Source organism: Notolepis coatsorum (assembly GCF_963971535.1).
Source record: "Notolepis coatsorum genome assembly, chromosome: 11".
Classification (NCBI taxonomy): Eukaryota; Metazoa; Chordata; class Actinopteri; order Aulopiformes; family Paralepididae; genus Notolepis; species Notolepis coatsorum.
This window is the reverse complement of record NC_140175.1, coordinates 31,771,157-31,791,327: the sequence shown is the minus strand read 5'-3', so window position 1 is coordinate 31,791,327 and position 20,171 is coordinate 31,771,157. Positions and strand designations below refer to the sequence as shown.

The 20,171-nt window shown below is 41.8% G+C and overlaps 2 protein-coding genes across 3 annotated transcripts; both read left to right on the top strand.

The window, feature by feature from the left end:
* The first annotated feature begins 17 nt into the window (after window positions 1-17).
* On the top strand, window positions 18-5,606 carry LOC311236417 (zinc finger MYM-type protein 1-like). The gene is made up of 3 exons (XM_084324095.1): window positions 18-1,860; window positions 2,302-2,494; window positions 3,774-5,606. Exons 1-3 carry the CDS (start codon window positions 83-85, stop codon window positions 4,299-4,301), a joined length of 2,499 nt encoding a protein of 832 aa, XP_084180221.1. The 5' UTR covers window positions 18-82; the 3' UTR covers window positions 4,302-5,606.
* Window positions 5,607-12,810: 7,204 nt separating this feature from the next.
* LOC311236388 (zinc finger MYM-type protein 1-like) lies at window positions 12,811-18,582 on the top strand. Of its 2 annotated transcripts, none has more exons than XM_084324056.1 (3): window positions 12,811-14,500; window positions 14,983-15,106; window positions 17,598-18,582. In XM_084324056.1, the coding sequence occupies exons 1-3, from the start codon at window positions 12,864-12,866 to the stop codon at window positions 18,126-18,128; spliced, it is 2,292 nt and encodes a 763-aa protein (XP_084180182.1). In that variant the 5' UTR covers window positions 12,811-12,863; the 3' UTR covers window positions 18,129-18,582. The 2 variants fall into 2 exon arrangements, with proteins under 2 accessions (XP_084180182.1, XP_084180181.1); XM_084324055.1 differs by having other exon boundaries at window positions 14,944-15,106.
* Window positions 18,583-20,171: the final 1,589 nt, after the last annotated feature.

Below are 20,171 nucleotides of genomic sequence, written 5' to 3'. Positions count from 1 at the left end.
CGGCGGCGGCGCTTGGAGGACGAGGAGGAGGAGCAGTGTTGTTTTGTTTCAGACCCTGACGGAGAGTTTTAGCTAGTTTACGATGCCCCGGCCCCGGAAAAGCCCAGGGGCTAGCTTGCTAGTACTACTAGCCCCTTCCGAGTCCAAAGGCCCAGGGGCTAGCTTGCTAGCTACCATGGAGGCAGACAATTCAGTCAAATCCCTCAAAACGATGCCCGTTGAGCGCCGGTTAGCGCCAAAGCCTCACGCTAGCTTGCTAGCTACCATGGAGACAGACAATTCAGTCAAATCCCTCAAAACGATGCCCGTTGAGCGCCTGTTAGCTCAAAAGCCTCACGCTAGCTTGCTAGCTACCATGGAGACAGACAATTCAGTCAAATCCCTCAAAACGATACCCTTTGAGGAACGAACACTGCAAGAACAACTCCGAGTGAAAGAGTTTGGACCTCATCACCCTGACATCTCAATTCAACAACAAGAGAACGACAGAGGAAGACAGTACACTCGGTCGTTCTCCACGAGCTGGTTCGGTAAGAAGTCTTGGCTGACTGCGTGCAGCGAGACCAACGCTTTGTTCTGCTTCCCCTGCCTCCTGTTTCACACCAAAGGATCATCAAACTCTGAGTGGATTGAGACAGGAGTGACCGATTTAAAGCACATGTCGGACAAGATAAAAACGCATGAACAAACCAGGGTCCACATGGAGAATGCAATGCGACTGGCCATGTTTGGGAAAGTGAACATAGCTGCTCAGCTGGATGAAGGCTACAGGATAGGGATCCGCAAGCACAACGAAGAGGTCGACAAGAACAAGCACATCCTGTCTAAGATCATAGACTGTGTGAAGTTCTGTGGTGCCTTTGAGCTGGCCCTGTGTGGCGGTGGTCATGATGAGAGTGACGGCTCAGCCACTCCTGGTGTTTTCAGAGGCTTGGTGGATTTTGTAGCATCACTAGATGCAGCTCTTCAAGAGCATCTGCAGAATGCCACTGTGTTTAAGGGGACATCTAACAATGTACAGAATGAACTCCTTGACTGTATGCTGTGTGTTTTGAGAGAGTACATCATTGAGGAGATCAGGAGTGCAGACTTTGTCTCCATCCAGGTCGATGAAACGACAGGCATTTCCACCGAGTGTCAACTGGTGCTTGTGATGCGATACATTGATAAAGCCCATGTTGTGCAAGAGAGGTTTTTGGAGTTTATACCTCTCCAGAGTGCCACAGATGATTCCATAGCCACAGCCCTTCTGGATAGGTTGAGCTCCATTCTCCCTGATGACCAGAAGAGCAAGCTCATTTCCCAGGCATATGGTGCAAGTGTCATGCGAGGAGCCACAGGTGGCGTGCAGAAGATGGTTCAATATGTCTATGTGAATGCACACTATGTCCACTGCTATGCTCACCAACTTAACCTCATCATGCAGCAGGTGACATCTCGCATCTCCAGAGTCACACAGTTCTTCTCTGACCTGGCTGGGTTCTCTGTTTTTTTTGCAAGATCTCCCAAGAGAACCAGTGTGCTTGATAAAGTGGTGGCACTCCGAGTCCCAAGAGCGAGCACAGTGGGCTGGGACTTCCACAGCCGTACTGTGAACACTGTGTTTGAGCACAAAGATGACCTCCTCCAGTCTTTTGAAATCATCAGGGACTCGGGCGAGTTTGATCCTGCTACTATCCGAGAAGCTGGAGGGTTTGTGAGACTACTGGAGGATGAGAAGTTCAGCTTCTTCCTGGAGCTGTTCCATCGCATCATGCCTCATGTGGACATCCTATACAGCCAGCTCCAGAAGCCGTTCATCAACTCAGTCTTTGTCGAGGGAATCATACAGCAGTTCACAGACAGCATGCAAAAGATCAGGTAAATTAATATGTATGTTGTGCTGTTTAATATTACTGATATTGTGTTAAGTCACAATCTAATTGTTGTTGTTGATTGATTTGTCTATTTGAAGGACTTTGTGCTATTTTGCTTGAAAAGAGCTATATAGATGAAGTATACATTTTTTTTATGTTTCCATAAAACATAAAAGGTCTGCCACATGTTTGGTAGGCAAAATGTTCTCCACCCTCTGTTCTTAACCTGATTACATACGCTGTTTTGTGATTCTCAAGTCATGTGTCGATTTTCAGGTTAAGGACAGAAGGTGGAGATTTTGCCTAACAAACATGTGGCAGCACTTTTATGTTTTATGGAAGACTGGTGTACCTAATATTTTGGCCGGTGAGTGTATGGTTGAACAACTTTACTACGTAAAATGTCAGGTTATTTTACCTGGCAACTTCTTCTGGTTCTGTTCAGAGATTTCCTCCCTACTCTCTGTGGAGAACATGGTGACGGGATGAAGCATGAACCGGTTGCCTTTGGAATAGACGGCGACAGGATGAAGCATGAACCGGTTGCCTTTGGAATAGACGCCAACGGGATATCTCCGGAGCAGGACAAGAGACGCCGCACTCTGGGCCCAGATGAACTGCAGAGCATAGCTACAGAGGTGAGATAGAAGCTAAGTGTATGGTGTGTTGGGTCTAGACTCTTTTATAAATAATATACAGTCAACTCCAGAAATAATATATTTTTGTTATGTCTTTGTATACTGTAGATCTTCATGATGCAAACTATCTTAAAAGATGCTCCAGACGTCTGCGGATGCTAAACAAATCCCAAACAATACAATTTACCTACCATATTTCAGTTTGGACATAGGGTCTATTTTACCCTATCCCCAAACTGAATAATTGTGACACCCATCGTTTTGAGGGGAAATTTTTTTTCTCTGAGCAGTTATTTTAGAATAAAATAATGTAATTTTCACATTGTTTGGCCTAAAATATAGCTCATTACCTGTGGTGTTCATTTAATATTGCCAATAATTCTGGAGTTGACTGTATATTGATAGATTTATATTGTAAGGCTGACTTGTGTGAGATCAAATCAAATGTATTTGTAAGGCCCGACAACACCCCATGGGCCGGACATGTCTTCTTTAAACAAGTCAAGAAGAAACATCACAATAAATCAAGAACAAACACCACAAAGTCAAACAAATGTAAAATAAATGAACGCAACACTCTCAGACATACCCCACGCGAAGGTAAGGAAAAACTCACTAAACCTAGCAATAGGAAGAAATGCACCACAGGCAATGTGGAGGAGAGAAACCTTAGAAGGGCCGTTCAAGGGAATCTCCCTTAGATGTCGGTGATGGTAGTGTTGCAAATAAAACAGGCGACAGACTCATCGTCTCCTATCGTCAACAAGAAGACAAAAGATACCCCCACCCTCCATTGTGTTCAAAGACCCCACACCACTCTCCATATCAACAACCCCAAAACACGTTCCCCCCTCACAAACAGAACCCCCCCATGGAGCAAAACATTTCAATTCACCTCCCTCACAGACCCCCCCCCCCCCTCTCGCACCTTCCAGACCAACAACCCCAAAGCACTCCACCCCCCACAGAGCAGACTAACTACACCACTCACCTTTCCAGTCCAACCACGCCAAAACAATGGACACACCTCTCACTTCTCCTGTAAACATTGTAACCAATATCGTCGATCTGGAGCTCACTTTGGAGTTTGGATACACTCGGCCAGTGTCTACTCTGAGGCATCCACTGTAACTCTTTTGATTTACCTGTACCTGTTGTGGTATATTAAACCTGTGTTTAATCAAGTCTACCTGTCTATAATTGATTTGATCCGGGAGGATTCTCCCACACGTGTATTGATCTCCATATTGTATTAAAATCAGTGTATTAATTTTTTTAGGTTTGTGACACTATCTTGGGCCATGCAAAAGAGAGGTTCTCCTTCACCAAGCACCTGATCAGTGCTACACTGCTGCATGGAGACAAATTCCAGCAGTACAACAACCAGTTCCCTGAAGCAGCACTGAACACCACCATGGAGGCTTACCCACTGCTGAACAAGAGCAAGCTGAGGATGGAACTGTCACTCATCTACGGCAGTGATGACTTCAAGAGCTGCAGTGGTGCTGTGGCTCTATACCAGCTCTTCATGGTGAACAATCTCCAGGACACCTTCTCAGAGACAGTGGCTCTGCTGAGGATCATGATCACAACGCCCATGACTACAGATGAAGCAGAGCGGTGCTTCTCGACGCTGAAGAGAATCAAGACCTTCCTCAGGAACACCATGTCACAGGATCGTCTCAATGCACTGGCCATGCTCTCCATGGAGAAGAAACTGATCAAAGACATCCCTGACTTTAACAGTAGAGTCATTGAGAAATTTGCATCTCTCAAGAGGAGAAGGGCAACATTTATGTACAAATAGTAAAGCCACAAGGTGGCATAATGGCTTTGAGCCAGTTCACTGAGTTTATTTTTGTAAGTTTTTTTTTTTTTGATGGCACTGGATAGGCAATTTCTAATGTAAGACCATATTTCTTTCTTAAGTTTATTTTCTACTAGGTATTACTGTGTTCATATTTTGCGCTAATTGAAGTGCCATATAATAAATGTTCTTTCACCTCACCAAATAAAAGTTTAATTTATTTAACCCCTGGAGAAAAATTCACCAGCCAGCCGCCATTACCCCCAGGCTCCACAAACACCACACACACACAGACAGATGTGCATGTACAGCATAGAACAACAGCAATTCACATTTTTGAAGAATTTATTACCATTAGGCTTCTCGCCAAAACAGAACAATGTCTGAAAATAAGAATAAATACCCAATGGCAGAGCGACCAGTACGGTAGCATTATGCAGTATGCTTACAAAAATAAAAGTCTTGTTTTTTTGGTATTTTTGTTTATAAATATACTGTAGGGGAAACAAAAAGACTGTTGCCTGTCAGGATCCATTGATGCGATGATGTGAACTTAAAGCCACTAATAAGAGGTTGGTCTGGTGAACCCAGCCTGTAAGAGAACGAGCAACTAATGCGGTTAACGCGCTGGGCAGCAAATCATATACACAACACACTGTAAACATGACACCATCCCTTCTACCACAGATACTGCAGACTTACATTTAGAGTACACACAATAGCATGCAGCAAAGGCAGATACACGGGGCTCTTCTTTGAGGAGTGCATTGGTACACAGGGTGTGCAACACACGCATGCCCCCACGCGGAGAGCGAAGCAGTGTTTTCGTTCCACAGTTTATACTTCACCCACACTGGTAGCAGGAAAGAAAAAATGTATCAAACCAATATACAGGAAATCATTGTAGATGCCGTATACAAGCTCAAATGTTGTATTCAGAGGCACAGAACACCTTTTGAATCTTTGTGGCACGTATTTGATCTAAAGGCCGTCTCCAGATTAATCTGTGAGATAAAGAAGATGATGACTATGATGTGTTGTCCCAGCATATGCAGCAAGGGCTGGGTGGTGTGGCTAAAATGTCATGTAATCATAGTTTTGACAGCATGATGGTGTTTTTTCTTTTTACAATACAAATCACACTGTTGTGTTTTAACGTAATGAAAAATTATCTGGGTGCAGCCGTCATTCAAAATGTTCATTCAATTTTCATCGCATATTCTTTATACATTATTGCAGCAATTTTCATATTTGGTAGATTAAAAGTAAAACACAGTAAAATATCATTGACGATGGTATTGCTGAAATGCATACCGCTGCTGTCGGGACAAAACCTCATAACTCCAAAAACCCAACTTTTCAGCAGATGAAAAAAAGGGTGAATAGAGTTAGGAGGTTTAGACAGATGATCGGTTTAATGCTTTTCCATTGTTTAAACTTTGTAAAACCCACACACACATATGGAGGATGATCTACGGAGTTGATTTATATAATAAAAAAAATATTCAAAAAATGGAGTTATGAGGTTTTGTCCCGACAGCAGCGATACCTTGGTGTGCATTCATACCTTACAACACAGTATACCTCGACACAGCCCTACAATGCAGCCAATACACTACTGTACAGAAGAAAAACAAGGCCTGCTGTAAATACAAGCTCAGAATCTCAGAACAATGTGCACTACAGGCTACATCCCCAACACAATCATTCTTTCCTATGGGAAATATTATTCCAATTTAACCCTTTCACTACCACACTACCAAAGGGTTAACCCTTTCACTGCGACAATACAGAAGGTTAACCCTTTCACTACCACACTACAGACGGGTGGTAGTGAAAGGTTAACCTTCTGTAGTGTGGTAGTGAAAGGGTTAATTAGTTTACCTAAACTTGAACGCCTGTGTATCGAATATCATAATCCATATGCAATTTGATTGTTTTCTACTACCTAGACTTATATAAAATCTCAATTGAACTATCTTGTATTCATAAAAAAACAACATTCTTGAAAACATTTTCAATATAAATATTCTATAATAAAGTGTTAAAATCTAAAATGTGTCAAATCCAAAGACCATATATATGGTTTACATAATCCTTGTACCCATACAGAATATTCCCCTTATTATATTTGGATCAACCATCATTCCCATGTGATCATAGATTACAATCAAATACTGCACATCTGTCTCGCAAATTTGTAACTTAGACAATAAAAAATAGGCTGGTTGATAGTCTCCAATTGACCTCTAGGTGATCTCTAGTCCCACCCTCTTTTTTCAATCCGCCAATCACAACTGTTGCTTCCCAGGAACAGTTGTGATTGGAGTATCAAGAAACGAAGAAGGGGCTTGAGATAGGCCAATTGGAAAAGGAAGGTGTTTTTAAGGCCATTATAAAAAGCCATGACATACAGGCAATACTCTGAGGCAATGTGGTTTGGCAACTTTGTCAGTAATTACGACTATCACTATTTTCTCATGACATATGATACATTTGTTCATTAAAGGCACAATCTGTCATTCAAACGTAAACAAACTGTCAGCCCCACTACAAAAAAAATAACAAAAGGGAACAAAGGCATGTTTTTATTATCTAGTTGATTGACTGAGCTCTTGTTAAAATGAATAGCTGTAGTCTAGATAACAGGTCAATATGAAACATCTATAATATTATAATAATACTAATATAATATTATTCTGGTTTTACAATGGGTTAAATTCCATAAAGCTTATTTTCTATCTACTGTAGAAGTGAATCTCTTCAAGAAACCGATGTGCGGCTTTAAATCCTGCAATGTCCTTATTAGTCTCAGTTGTCAACCCTGATCTCTGTTGAAGCCAATATTGCCTCAAAATGCTGCCTGTGTATCTCTGGCTTAACAGCAAAGAAATCCTGGTGCCGAAAGTTAAAGATATCCAGCTGTCAATTTCATGCAGTTCCAGCAGCGAGGCAGACAAGTCCACGGTGCTCATGATGAGACACCTATCTGAAGGTTTCAACCAGAGTTTCTCTTTATTGCAATCCTGGTTCATCAAGACACTCAGGCGTTTGTACTCTGGCCTCTTAGCTGCTCTTCATCCTCATCAACACTTAGGTCCAGCCTCAATCAAACTAAGGCTCTGGCCATATACCGTCTACTCGTGTCTCCTTGCCATCTGCAATACCCGTAGTTATCTGTTTGGGGATTTCCGTACCCGTGTCTCTACCATGTCACAGTCTTTAATTCTGTTCAACAACCAGCTCTTGTTAACCAAACAACAACTTTGCTGGGTTTACACAGCACTCTTGTGCGGCACACATCTGATGGTGGATGATCTCATGGTGTCCAGACAAGGGAGAACACACCAAACCTGTCCCTGTGAAAGCGTAAATGGGTCCCTGTGTCAGTTGTTGATGATCTTATTAAGACCATACTGGTGACCATGCTGCTTCTAAACACAGTATACCCCTTTAGGAGACAGACGGTACACTGATTGAATGTGAAAATGTGCCAACACCCTTTCAGCTTGATTTGTGTAAACTGATCAAATTACCTTTTTATGGACACATTTAGTTAGCTGGTCACACCACTCTCTATGGTTTACCCGCTGCCAACTCTAATTATGCGTTTTCGGCCGACATATTTGCAGAAAGAACTGGGCTGGACTCTCCAAACACATCTTATCTTGGCTGCTACAGTAGATGTGTTATTTTCCCCCCATTGGCCTACAGTAGAAGAAAATTCATCTTCACACTTAAATGGAGTTTACTCTGGAACAGAACATCTGTATTTGAAACCTTTGTGGCACAGATCAGATATTTTTTTATCACTATAATTATATTTTGTATTATTATTTATTATTCTGATCACTGTGTAAACTGGGAAGTATCAGATTCCATTAAAAAAAAAACGAATGAATGAATGAATACTAAATGTGTGCAATAGAACGACTCCTAGTGATATTTATGACCATTTAATGCAAGGGTCTGAGACTAAAGACACTCACGTTCTACAAAGAGTTAAAAATCAGATGTTCTGCCAGTGGAAGAAACATCCTCATCCACTACCTGAGAGTCACTTGATTTATTGATTGATTGAAAACTTTATTAACAGATTGCAGAATGGGTACAATACAGTACAGCTCAATACACACAATTGTTAAGGGGATGCAGACCAGAGAAAGACTTTCGTCTTGTTTACATCATAGTGCTAATGAGCTTTTGAGAAATCCATCTCATCTTTTCACTGCTGTCTGAAAAGGGAAAAGCAGCTTGTGGTTGAGAAGCGTATAGAACCGTCACAATACTGACTGAAGATTTCAGCCTGCAGTGTAAATCCAGCCGCCTTTCCCCACAGAAAATTCCCGGCTGTTTTGTACCCATTCCGAGGTGTTGCATTGTGGGATTGATCTGCTGTGTTTGGTTTCGCTTGAATACAATGTTTATGTTTTTCTGTTGATGTACTCTCTCTCTCTTTTATTTTTTTATTATCAAGTTAATAAAGTTTATGAAACCACAAAGTGGTCATGAATGATCATTTCCCCTCCCAAGCCTGGAATGTTTAGTTTCTCACCTGTCTTTCTATCATTTTTTTCCCCTTTTTCTTTTCTTTTTCTGTTAAAGGTGCTATATATTTTTTTTTATGTAGAGTAATCTTTTTTTTTGGTATATATATATTATAAATACATCAAAAGAGCCTTTAGAAATGTGCAAAATAAAAGTATTGCTTCCCCCCCCCCCCAAAAAAACAATTATTGATGAATGATTAAAAAATATATTTTTGGTGGGTCCAAAAAGAATGTTGTTGTTTACATGTTGGGTGCATGTATCCCCTCCCTACTTCCCATTTCCCCAGGTGGAATGCACCTGATTGAATAAATGACATGCTGGTGCTCTAGTGCAGCCTCTAGTGGCTGAATGTTATCTATAGCACCTTTAAGGTTTTGTGAGAGTCCTAAATTGTAATGTGGTCCTGTGAAACCTGTTGAGATCTGCAACTGTGATAATAATGGGCTGTTCATATTATTCCATCCAAGACATCTTGGTTGGTGAATAACAGGAAATTGTAAATCAACTAGCGGGCAATTATCATTAAATAACAGCTGTGGCCAATGAGCTGTGCCATTGCTGCATATTAGTTGCCAATGCACGTCATGAGGAAACTACGAATACAACACTTTCTCTCAAAAAATATGAGACATTTAGGGCTTTGGAACTTTTTTTAAGCATCAAGTCTGGAGCTGACATAGAGCTATAGGAACTTTTCCACATGTACTTCAATGTTTATAAATAACTACTTTAAAATGCATTTGACCAATATATGCACATTGGTTATGATCAAATGTGAGCTGAGACCCAGACCTGTGCAACAAGTAGTTCTGATAAATATGATATACTGATCTGGTGCTGTATACCAAATAAAATTTATAATTTTAACTTACCAAATACATATACATATAGTCTACCACCACAGACATAAATAAATGTTTTATTTAGTCTACCACCACAGACATAAATAAATGTTTTATTTAGTCTACCACCACAGTTAGACATTAGTACATGGTTTATATATAGTCTACCACCACAGTTAGACATTAGTACATGGTTTATATATAGTCTACCACCACAGTTAGACATTAGTACATGGTTTATATATAGTCTACCACCACAGTTAGACATTAGTACATGGTTTATATATAGTCTACCACCACAGTTAGACATTAGTACATGGTTTATATATAGTCTACCACCACAGTTAGACATTAGTACATGGTTTATATATAGTCTACCACAGTCATCTGCAGGGGGATATACGTGGGGGAAATGGTCAACTGTGTGACCAGGGCCCTGAGCTGGACTAAGATTTGAAAGGTTTTTGACTAAACGGTGTGTATGAGTCACAGCTGGGGGGAGGGGGGTTCTTGCTACGCCCGACATTAGTATTCATCCCGTGTCTGGTGTCATTAGTATGGTGTGTCTTCTCACAACAAGTGTCTATAAGACTAAAGACTGATACTGGATTTTTGGGCCAGATACCTATTAGGAGTCAAATATTCCGATTTCGATATATCGGCCGGTATTATTCATATATACATATTTATAGTGTGAGACATTAGCTGAATGTCTGAATGAATTATATTTTTTAGCTCAAACCAAACTAGTTTGCATTGTTCCATTGCATGTTATATTCTATTATTGTATTCTAAATAGCTTAATCTTCACTAATGATGGTAATCCGTAGGTATATAAAAAATAAACATGAGTGAAGTCACCGACAAACCGTCTGGTGTCCTCCATCAACTTTAAATCATGTATTCTCTAGTAGTCTACTCTTATCAAGAGTATTATGACAAGAGTTATGTCTAAACCCTATCCCCCCCCCCCCCTCCCAGTGAGCTGTGGTGTTCCACAAGGAAGCATACTAGGACCGCTACTGTTCCTAATTTATGCAAATGACATGTCGTCAGCTTGTGACTGCAACTTGTTCCTGTTCGCGGACGACTCAGCCCTGCTGGTCTCTGACAAGAACAAGTTACAGGTTGAAAAAACCCTCAGCTCGGAACTAGGCAAAATCTGCACCTGGCTCGCTGATAACAAACTATCATTACACATGGGTAAAACAGAGTCCATTCTCTTCGGTTCAAATAACAAACACAGCAAGGCCGATGGCTTCTCAGTTACAGTGGGTGACAATATTGTCACAAGGAAAGATGAAATTACATACCTGGGTTCCATCCTAGAGGCAAATCTTTCCTGTGACAAAATGGCAACCAATGTAATCAAGAAAGTCAACCAACGGACAAGATTCTTGTACCGGATCTCCTCTCTGGTAAACAAGAATACCCTGAAGACTCTGGCAGGAGCACTCATTCAAGGGCACTATGACTATGCTTGCATCTCATGGTACCAAAGCACCTCAAAGGCGCTAAAAACAAAATGACAAACATCACAAAACAAACTGGTCAGACTACTGCTTGACCTTACTCCTAGAACCCACCTCACCCCTGCCTACTTTGACAACCTAGGATGGCTTAGAGTAGACGACAGAGTACAGCAACTTGCAATGGGCCTGGTCTACAAGATACACTACACGACTAAGGTACCCATGTACATGTCAAAATACTTCCCAAAGGTCAGTGAATACCATGACCACAACACCAGAGGGAGCTCCACAAATCATGTTAAACCCAGATTCGGCTCAAACAAGGGACTAAACACATTTCGCAATTATGCCACATCAATGTGGAACGCCCTACCCACAGCTGTAAAGGAATGTGAATCACTACCCACTTTTAAAACCACTCTCAAGGAGCACCTACGGGAGACTGCAATTCAAAACTGGCCCCTGTAAATGTCCTAACCCAACCCCCTCCAATGTACAGTAAAAGACCTAACCCAAGAATACACGAGACCCTCCTCTTGGGACCAAGTAAGGTTTCGTCGATAATCCAATGTACAGTTACCCCCCACCCCGCCTACCCATCCCCCACAACAACCCCACCCACCCAATCACCTCCAATGTACAGTCCCCCCCACCCCACCCCACCCCACCCCACCCCACCAATGTACAGTTTCTTCGTCAAATGTATATACTCTCTTTTTTAGACTATTTTTGTATCACAAACTACCGTATTTGTAAATCTGGTATGTCATAAATGTATAGATGTAGCAGTAGGCTACTGTCTATCTGTATGTCATAATATGTTATGATGAATTGAAAATGGGAGACCCTGATGTAAAGATGTAAAGTCTTTCTCTGGTCTGCATCCCCTTAACAATTGTGTTTATTGTGCTGTACTGTATTGTACCCATTCTGCAATCTGTTAATAACATTTTCAATCAATCAATCAATCAATCAATCAATCAATCAATCAAACCATCGAGGGAGAGCGAGCTAGTGCTGTTGTGCAGTTAGGGCCTTCTACAGTGCTCCCACTGTCCTGTGGAGGGCGGCAATACGCCTAGACGCGTAGTCCGCCGGAAGTAGACAAGAAGAAGAAGAAGAACATTGCCTACACTTAAACCCATAGATATATATAGAACACTAGATAGCTTGCCCGCGCTGCCGGCCAATGGAGAGCGACGTCACTGAACCGCCGCCATCTTGCGCAAGTCAGCCTTGAGTGAGAGTGAGTGAGCTGCACAGACAAAAATACTCATAACTCGCTGAAATATTGACGGATTTACAAACGGTTTGGTTTATTACAAGCATTATTAACGTGGCTAGATTCAAGCGGTTTGTAAAAAAAACATCTTTAAATTTTTTTTTTTTTTTTTTAATAAGTATGCAGTATCATAACTACATATTTGATGTTTATAGCAAACCAACCCGTTTGTAAATCCGTCAACATTTCAGCGAGTTATTAGTATTTTTGTCTGTGCAGCTCATTCACTCTCACTCAAGGCTGACCTGCGCAAGATGGCGGCGGTACAGTGACGCTGGTGACTCCGCCTTAAGCTATCTAGTGTTCTATAGATATCTATGCTTAAACCCGCCAGAACAGAACAGAGTCGGCGCTTGGAGGACGAGCAGTGTTGTTTTGTTTCAGACCCTGACGGAGAGTTTTTAGCTAGTTTACGATGCCCCGGCCCCGGAAAAGCCCAGGGGCTAGCTTGCTAGCTACCATGAAGGCAGACAATTCAGTCAAATCCCTCAAAACGATGCCCGTTGAGTGCCTGTTAGCGCAAAAGCCTCACGCTAGCTTGCTAGCTACCATTGAGACAGACAATTCAGTCAAATCCCTCAAAACGATACCCTTTGAGGAACGAACACTGCAAGAACAACTCCGAGTGAAAGAGTTTGGACCTCATCACCCTGACATCTCAATTCAACAACAAGCGACAGACAGAAGAAGACAGTACACTCGGTCGTTCTCCACGAGCTGGTTCGGTAAGAAGTCTTGGCTGACTGCGTGCAGCGAGACCAACGCTTTGTTCTGCTTCCCCTGCCTCCTGTTTCACACCAAAGGATCAAACTCTGAGTGGATTGAGACAGGAGTGACCGATTTAAATCACATGTCGGACAAGATAAAAAAGCATGAACAAACTAGGGTCCACATGGAGAATGCAATGCGACTGGCCATGTTTGGGAAAGTGAACATAGCTGCTCAGCTGGATGAAGGCTACAGGATGGGGATCCGCAAGCACAACGAAGAGGTCGACAAGAACAAGCACATCCTGTCTAAGATCATAGACTGTGTGAAGTTCTGTGGTGCCTTTGAGCTGGCCCTGTGTGGCGGTGGTCATGATGAGAGTGACAGCTCAGCCACTCCTGGTGTTTTCAGAGGCTTGGTGGATTTTGTAGCATCACTAGATGCAGCTCTTCAAGAGCATCTGCAGAATGCCACTGTGTTTAAGGGGACATCTAACAATGTACAGAATGAACTCCTTGATTGTATGCTGTGTGTTCTGAGAGAGTACATCGTTGAGGAGATCAGGAGTGCAGACTTTGTCTCCATCCAGGTCGATGAAACGACAGACATTTCCACCGAATGTCAACTGGTGCTTGTGATGCGATACATTGATAAAGCCCATGTTGTGCAAGAGAGGTTTTTGGAGTTTATACCTCTCCAGAGTGCCACAGATGATTCCATAGCCACAGCCCTTCTGGATAGGTTGAGCTCCATTCTCCCTGATGACCAGAAGAGCAAGCTCATCTCCCAGGCATATGGTGCAAGTGTCATGCGAGGAGCCACAGGTGGCGTGCAGAAGATGGTTCAATATGTCTATGTGAATGCACACTATGTCCACTGCTATGCTCACCAACTTAACCTCGTCATGCAGCAGGTGACATCTCGCATCTCCAGAGTCACACAGTTCTTCTCTGACCTGGCTGGGTTCTCTGTTTTTTTTGCAAGATCTCCCAAGAGAACCAGTGTGCTTGATAAAGTGGTGGCACTCCGAGTCGCAAGAGCGAGGACAGTGGGCTGGGACTTCCACAGCCGTACTGTGAACACTGTGTTTGAGCACAAAGATGACCTCCTCCAGTCTTTTGAAATCATCAGGGACTCGGGCGAGTTTGATCCTGCTACTATCCGAGAAGCTGGAGGGTTTGTGAGACTACTGGAGGATGAGAAGTTCAGCTTCTTCCTGGAGCTGTTCCATCGCATCATGCATCATGTGGACTTCCTCTACAACCAGCTCCAGTATCGGGCCATTACCTCGGTCTTTGTCGACGGAATCATACAGAAGTTCACAGACAGCATGCAAAAGATCAGGTAAATTAATATGTATGTTGTGCTGTTTAATATCACTGATATTGTGTTAAGTAGTCACAATCTAATTGTTGTTGATTGATTTGTCTATTTGAAGGACTTTGTGCTATTTTGCTTGAAAAGAGCTATATAGATGAAGTATACATATTTTTTTTATGTTTCCATAAAACATAAAAGGTCTGCCACATGTTTGGTAGGCAAAATATTCTCCACCCTCTGTTCTTAACCTGATTACATACGCTGTTTTGTGATTCTCAAGTCATGTGTCGATTTTCAGGTTAAGGACAGAACGTGGAGATTTTGCCTAACAAACATGTGGCAGCACTTTTATGTTTTATGGAAGACTGGTGTACCTAATATTTTGGCCGGTGAGTGTATGGTTGAACAACTTTACTACGTAAAATGTCAGGTTATTTTACCTGGCAACTTCTTCTGGTTCTGTTCAGAGATTTCCTCCCTACTCTCTGTGGAGAACATGGCGACAGGATGAAGCATGAACCGGTTGACGGGATGAAGCATGAACCGGTTGACGCCAACGGGATATCTCCGGAGCAGGGCAAGAGACGCCGCACTCTGGGCCCAGATGAACTGCAGAGCATAGCTACAGAGGTGAGATAGAAGCTAAATGTATGGTGTGTTGGGTCTTGACTCTTTTATAAATAATATACAGTCAACTCCAGAAATAATAAATTTTTATGTCTTTGTATACTGTAGGTCTTCATGGTGCAAATTATCTTAAAAGATGCTCCAGTGTCTGCGGATGCTAAACAAATCCCAAACAATACAATTTACCTACCATATTTCAGTTTGGGCATAGGGTCTATTTCACCCTATCCCCAAACTGAATAATTGTGACACCCATCGTTTTGAGGGGAAAATTGTTTCTCTGAGCAGTTATTTTAGAATAAAATAATGTAATTTTCACATTGTTTGGCCTAAAATATAGCTCATTACCTGTGGTGTTCATTTTATATTGCCAATAATTCTGGTGTTGACTGTATATTGATAGATTGATATTGTAAGGCTGACTTGTGTCAGATCAAATCAAATGTATTTGTAAGGCCCGACAACACACGCTAATGTCCCCATGGGCCGGACATGTCTTCTTTAAACAAGTCAAGAAGAAACATCACAATAAATCAAGAACAAACACTACAAAGTCCAAACAAATTTAAATAAATTAATGCAACACTCCCAAACATACCCCACGCGATGTTAAGGAAAAACTCACTAAACCTAGCAATAGGAAGAAATGCACCACAGGCTATGTGGAGGAGAGAAACCTTAGAAGGGCCGTTCAAGGGGGATCTCCATTCTTATGTCGGTGATGGTAGTGTTGCAATAAAACAGGCGACAGACTCATCGTCTCCTATCGTCAACAAGAAGACAAAAGATACCCCCACCCAGGGCTGTACGGTGCGACATATATGTCGCACGTGCGACATATATGTCGCACGTGCGACACTGACGTCAGTCTGTGCGATGAATGAATTGACTTCACTAGCACAAGTGCGATGGCCCGTGGCGCAAGCAAAAAAAAAGTGTGACAGTAAATGAATGGACCACGGCGCTATCCACCTGGTACTTGTAGTCTCGTGCGATTAAAAACAATGTCCCGTCTCGCGTAGAGTCCATATCAAAACACCAAATCCCATAATCCCTAGCGAACAATATCCCCGCGAGCCGAGGCAGCCAGGTGCGAGCTCAATGTACAGTGACTGAGACAGTTTCTGACAAGATGAAGCGCTTTTTTAAGGTTTTAAATCCAAAAGAAGTACAAAACCCCAAACGAGCCCGAGAGGGACCACCGTTAATAGAAACGAGACAGGAGAAGGAGAAGATTAAGGTTTACTGAAAAAGTGGCCAGCAGACATGATGCTGGAACTGTGGCACGTGTGCAGTGCACACACACACACGCACACACACACACACGAATAATTATAATAATAATAATACATTTATTTATTTGGTTCCACAAATATGTACAGGTGTTTGTATGCATTATATCTATTTGTTATGTTGGTTTCTAGGTTGGTTTCTAGCTTTCCCTGTAATCTGAGTCCACACCAGCGCTGCCTGGTCTCGGACTGCTTCATATCGGTTATATGGTTATGTCCTTGTTCTTTTTGTTTTACATTATGGGCAAATAAAGAAAGAATTTGTCTGAAAGCATTTCTTGTTAAAGTTTGGATTTTGTGTGCCCTGTATGCAAGATTCATGTCCCTTGCCAGTCACATACCTATTTAAGTAATGAACTGCACTACTTGTGGTTGTTTTTAGAGATTTTAGAGACGTTTTATACTCGTGCTACAAGATTTTGGCCTGTGCTACAAAACTATCAACCTCTGTAGCACCAGTGCTATGTGCAAAAAAAGTTAACGTACAGCCCTCCATTGTGTTCAAAGACCCCACACCACTCTCCATATCAACAACCCCAAAACACGTTCCCCCCTCACAAACAGAAACCCCCCCATGGAGCAAAACAATTCACCTCCCTCACAGACCCCAACCCCCCCCCCCCCCCCCCACACACCTTTCCAGACTAACAACCCCAAAACACGTCACCCCCCTTCATGGACCCAATATCGTCAATCTGGAGCTCACTTTGGATACACTCGGCCAGTGTCTACTCTGAGGCATCCACTGTAACTCTTTTGATTTACCTGTACCTGTTGTGGTATATTAAACCTGTGTTTATCAAGTCTACCTGTCTATAAAACAAACTCTTTTAAAAAAAAAAACTAAAAACACATTTGTTCAGACAGGCCTTTGGTCATACATAGGCACTTTTTCTTGTCCTCACTGTTCTATAGTTTTGTTTTAATTAGTGACTCATGATTTTATCCAAATTCTTTTATTCTACTTTTTCTATCTGGTTTCACTGTTTTTAACTGCGGTTTGTTGTTGTTGTTATTTATTTCTGATTTTGTTTTATTGTGTTTTTATATTAAGCTGTGGTGTAAAGCACCCTGTGCATTCGTGCTGTGAAGGGTGCTATATAAATAAAGGTCATTCATTCATAATTGATTTGATCCGGGAGGATTCTCCCACACTTGTATTGATCTCCATATTGTATTAAATCGGTGTATACATTTTTTAGGTTTGTGACACTATCTTGGGCCATGCAAAAGAGAGGTTCTCCTTCACCAAGCACCTGATCAGTGCTACACTGCTGCAGGGAGACAAATTCAAGCACTACAACAACCGGTTCCCTGAAGCAGCACTGCACACCACCATGGTGGCTTACCCACTGCTGAACAAGAGCAAGCTGAAGATGGAACTGTCACTCATCTACGGCAGTGATGACTTCAAGAGCTGCAGCGGTGCCGTGGCTCTATACCAGCTCTTCATGGTGAACAATCTCCAGGACACCTTCTCAGAGACCGTGGCTCTGCTGAGGATCATGATCACAACACCCATGACTACAGATGAAGAAGCAGAGAGGTGCTTCTCGACGCTGAAGAGAATCAAGACCTTCCTCAGGAACACCATGTCGCAGGATCGTCTCAATGCACTGGCCATGCTCTCCATGGAGAAGAAACTGATCAAAGACATCCCTGACTTTAACAATAGAGTTATTGAGAAATTTGCATCTCTCAAGGAGAGAAGGGCAACATTTATGTACAAATAGTAAAGCCACAAGGTGGCATAATGGCTTTGAGCCAGTTCAGAGTTTATTTTTGTAAGTTTATTTTTTGATGGCACTGGATAGGCAATTTCTAGTTTATTTTCTACTAGGTATTACTGTGTTCATATTTTGCTCTAATTGAAGCGCCATATAATAAATGTTCTTTCACCTCACCAAATAAAAGTTTAATTTATTTAACCCCTGGTGACAAATTCACCATCCGCCACTGCCCCCAGGCTCCACAAACACCACACACAGACAGACACAGACAGACGTGCATGTACAGCATAGAACAACAGCAATTCACGTTTGTGAAGAATTTATTACCATTTTATATTCAGAGGCTTCTCGCCAAAACAGAACGTCTGAAAATAAGTATAAATACCCAATGGCAGAGCGACCAGTACAGTAGCATTATGCAGTATGCTTACAAAAATAAAAGTCTTGTTTTTTTGGTATTTTTTTTTTATAAATATACTGTAGGGGGAAACAAAAAGACTGTTGCCTGTCAGGATCCATTGATGTGAACTTAAAGCCACTAATAAAGAGGTTGGTCTGGTGAACGAGCAACTAATGCGGTTAACACGCTGGGCAGCAAATAATATACACAACACACTGTAAACATGACACCATCCCTTCTACCACAGATACTGCAGACTTACATTTAGAGTACACACAATAGCATGCAGCAAAGGCAGATACCAGGGCTCTTCTTTGAGGAGTGCATTGGTACACAGGGTGTGCAACACACGCATGCCCCCACGCGGAGAGCGAAGCAGTGTTTTCGTTCCACAGTTTATACTTCACCCACACTGGTAGCAGGAAAGAAAAAATTTATCAAACCAATATACAGGAAATCATTGTAGATGCCGTATACAAGCTCAAATGTTGGATTCAGAGGCACAGAACACCTTTTGAATCTTTGTGGCACGTATCTGATCTAAATGCCGTCTCCAGATTCATCTGTGAGATAAAGAAGATGACTATGATGTGTTGTCCCAGCATGCAGCAAGGGCTGGGTGGTGTGGCTAAAATGTCATGTAATCTTTAGTTTTGACAGCATGATGGTGTTTTTTCTTTTTACAATACAAATCACACTGTTGTGTTTTAAGTTTTAACGTAATGAAAAATTATCTGGGTGCGTGCAGCAGTCATTCAAAATGTTCATTTCAATTTTCATCGCATATTCTTTATACATTATTGCAGCTATTTTCATATTTGGTAGATTAAAAGTAAAACACAGTAAAATATCATTGACTATGGTATTGCTGAAATGCATACCTTGGTGTGCATTCATACCTTACAACACAGTATACCTCGACGCAGCCCTACAATGCAGCCAATACACTACTGTACAGAAGAAAAACAAGACCTGTTGTAAATACAAGCTCAGAATCTCAGAACAATGTGCACTACAGGCTACATCCCCAACACAATCATTCTTTCCTATGGGAAATATTATTCCAACTTAACCCTTTCACTACCACACTACCAAAGGGTTAACCCTTTCACTGCGACAATACAGAAGGTTAACCCTTTCACTACCACACTACAGACGGGTGGTAGTGAAAGGTTAACCTTCTGTAGTGTGATAGTGAAAGGGTTAATTAGTTTACCTAAACTTGAACGCCTATGTGTATCGAAAATCATAATCCATATGCAATTTGATTGTTTTCTACTACCGTCCTAGACCACGGGTCGGCAACCTGCAGCCTCGAGGCCGCATGCGGCTCTTTAGCCAATCAGCTGCGGCTCCCTGGCCCAAAAATATTTTTTTTACTTTTTTATTACATTTTTTCTTCTTATTTTGGAGATCGATGTCATACTGTGACACTGAAATGAAAAAATATTTCATCAACTAAGATATTTAGTCAACAAAAGGCTTACCTGAATGCCTGATATGTGGTGCGAAATTTGTGAACAATGAAAAATTTACTTTTTATTTTATAGATTTTCCACAAATAAGGGAAGGACTCTAATAGAGCTGCATAGTTCAGGGTTTTATTTCAAAGTAGGTCTACAGATGCCAGTGTTTTTTCTCCTTTT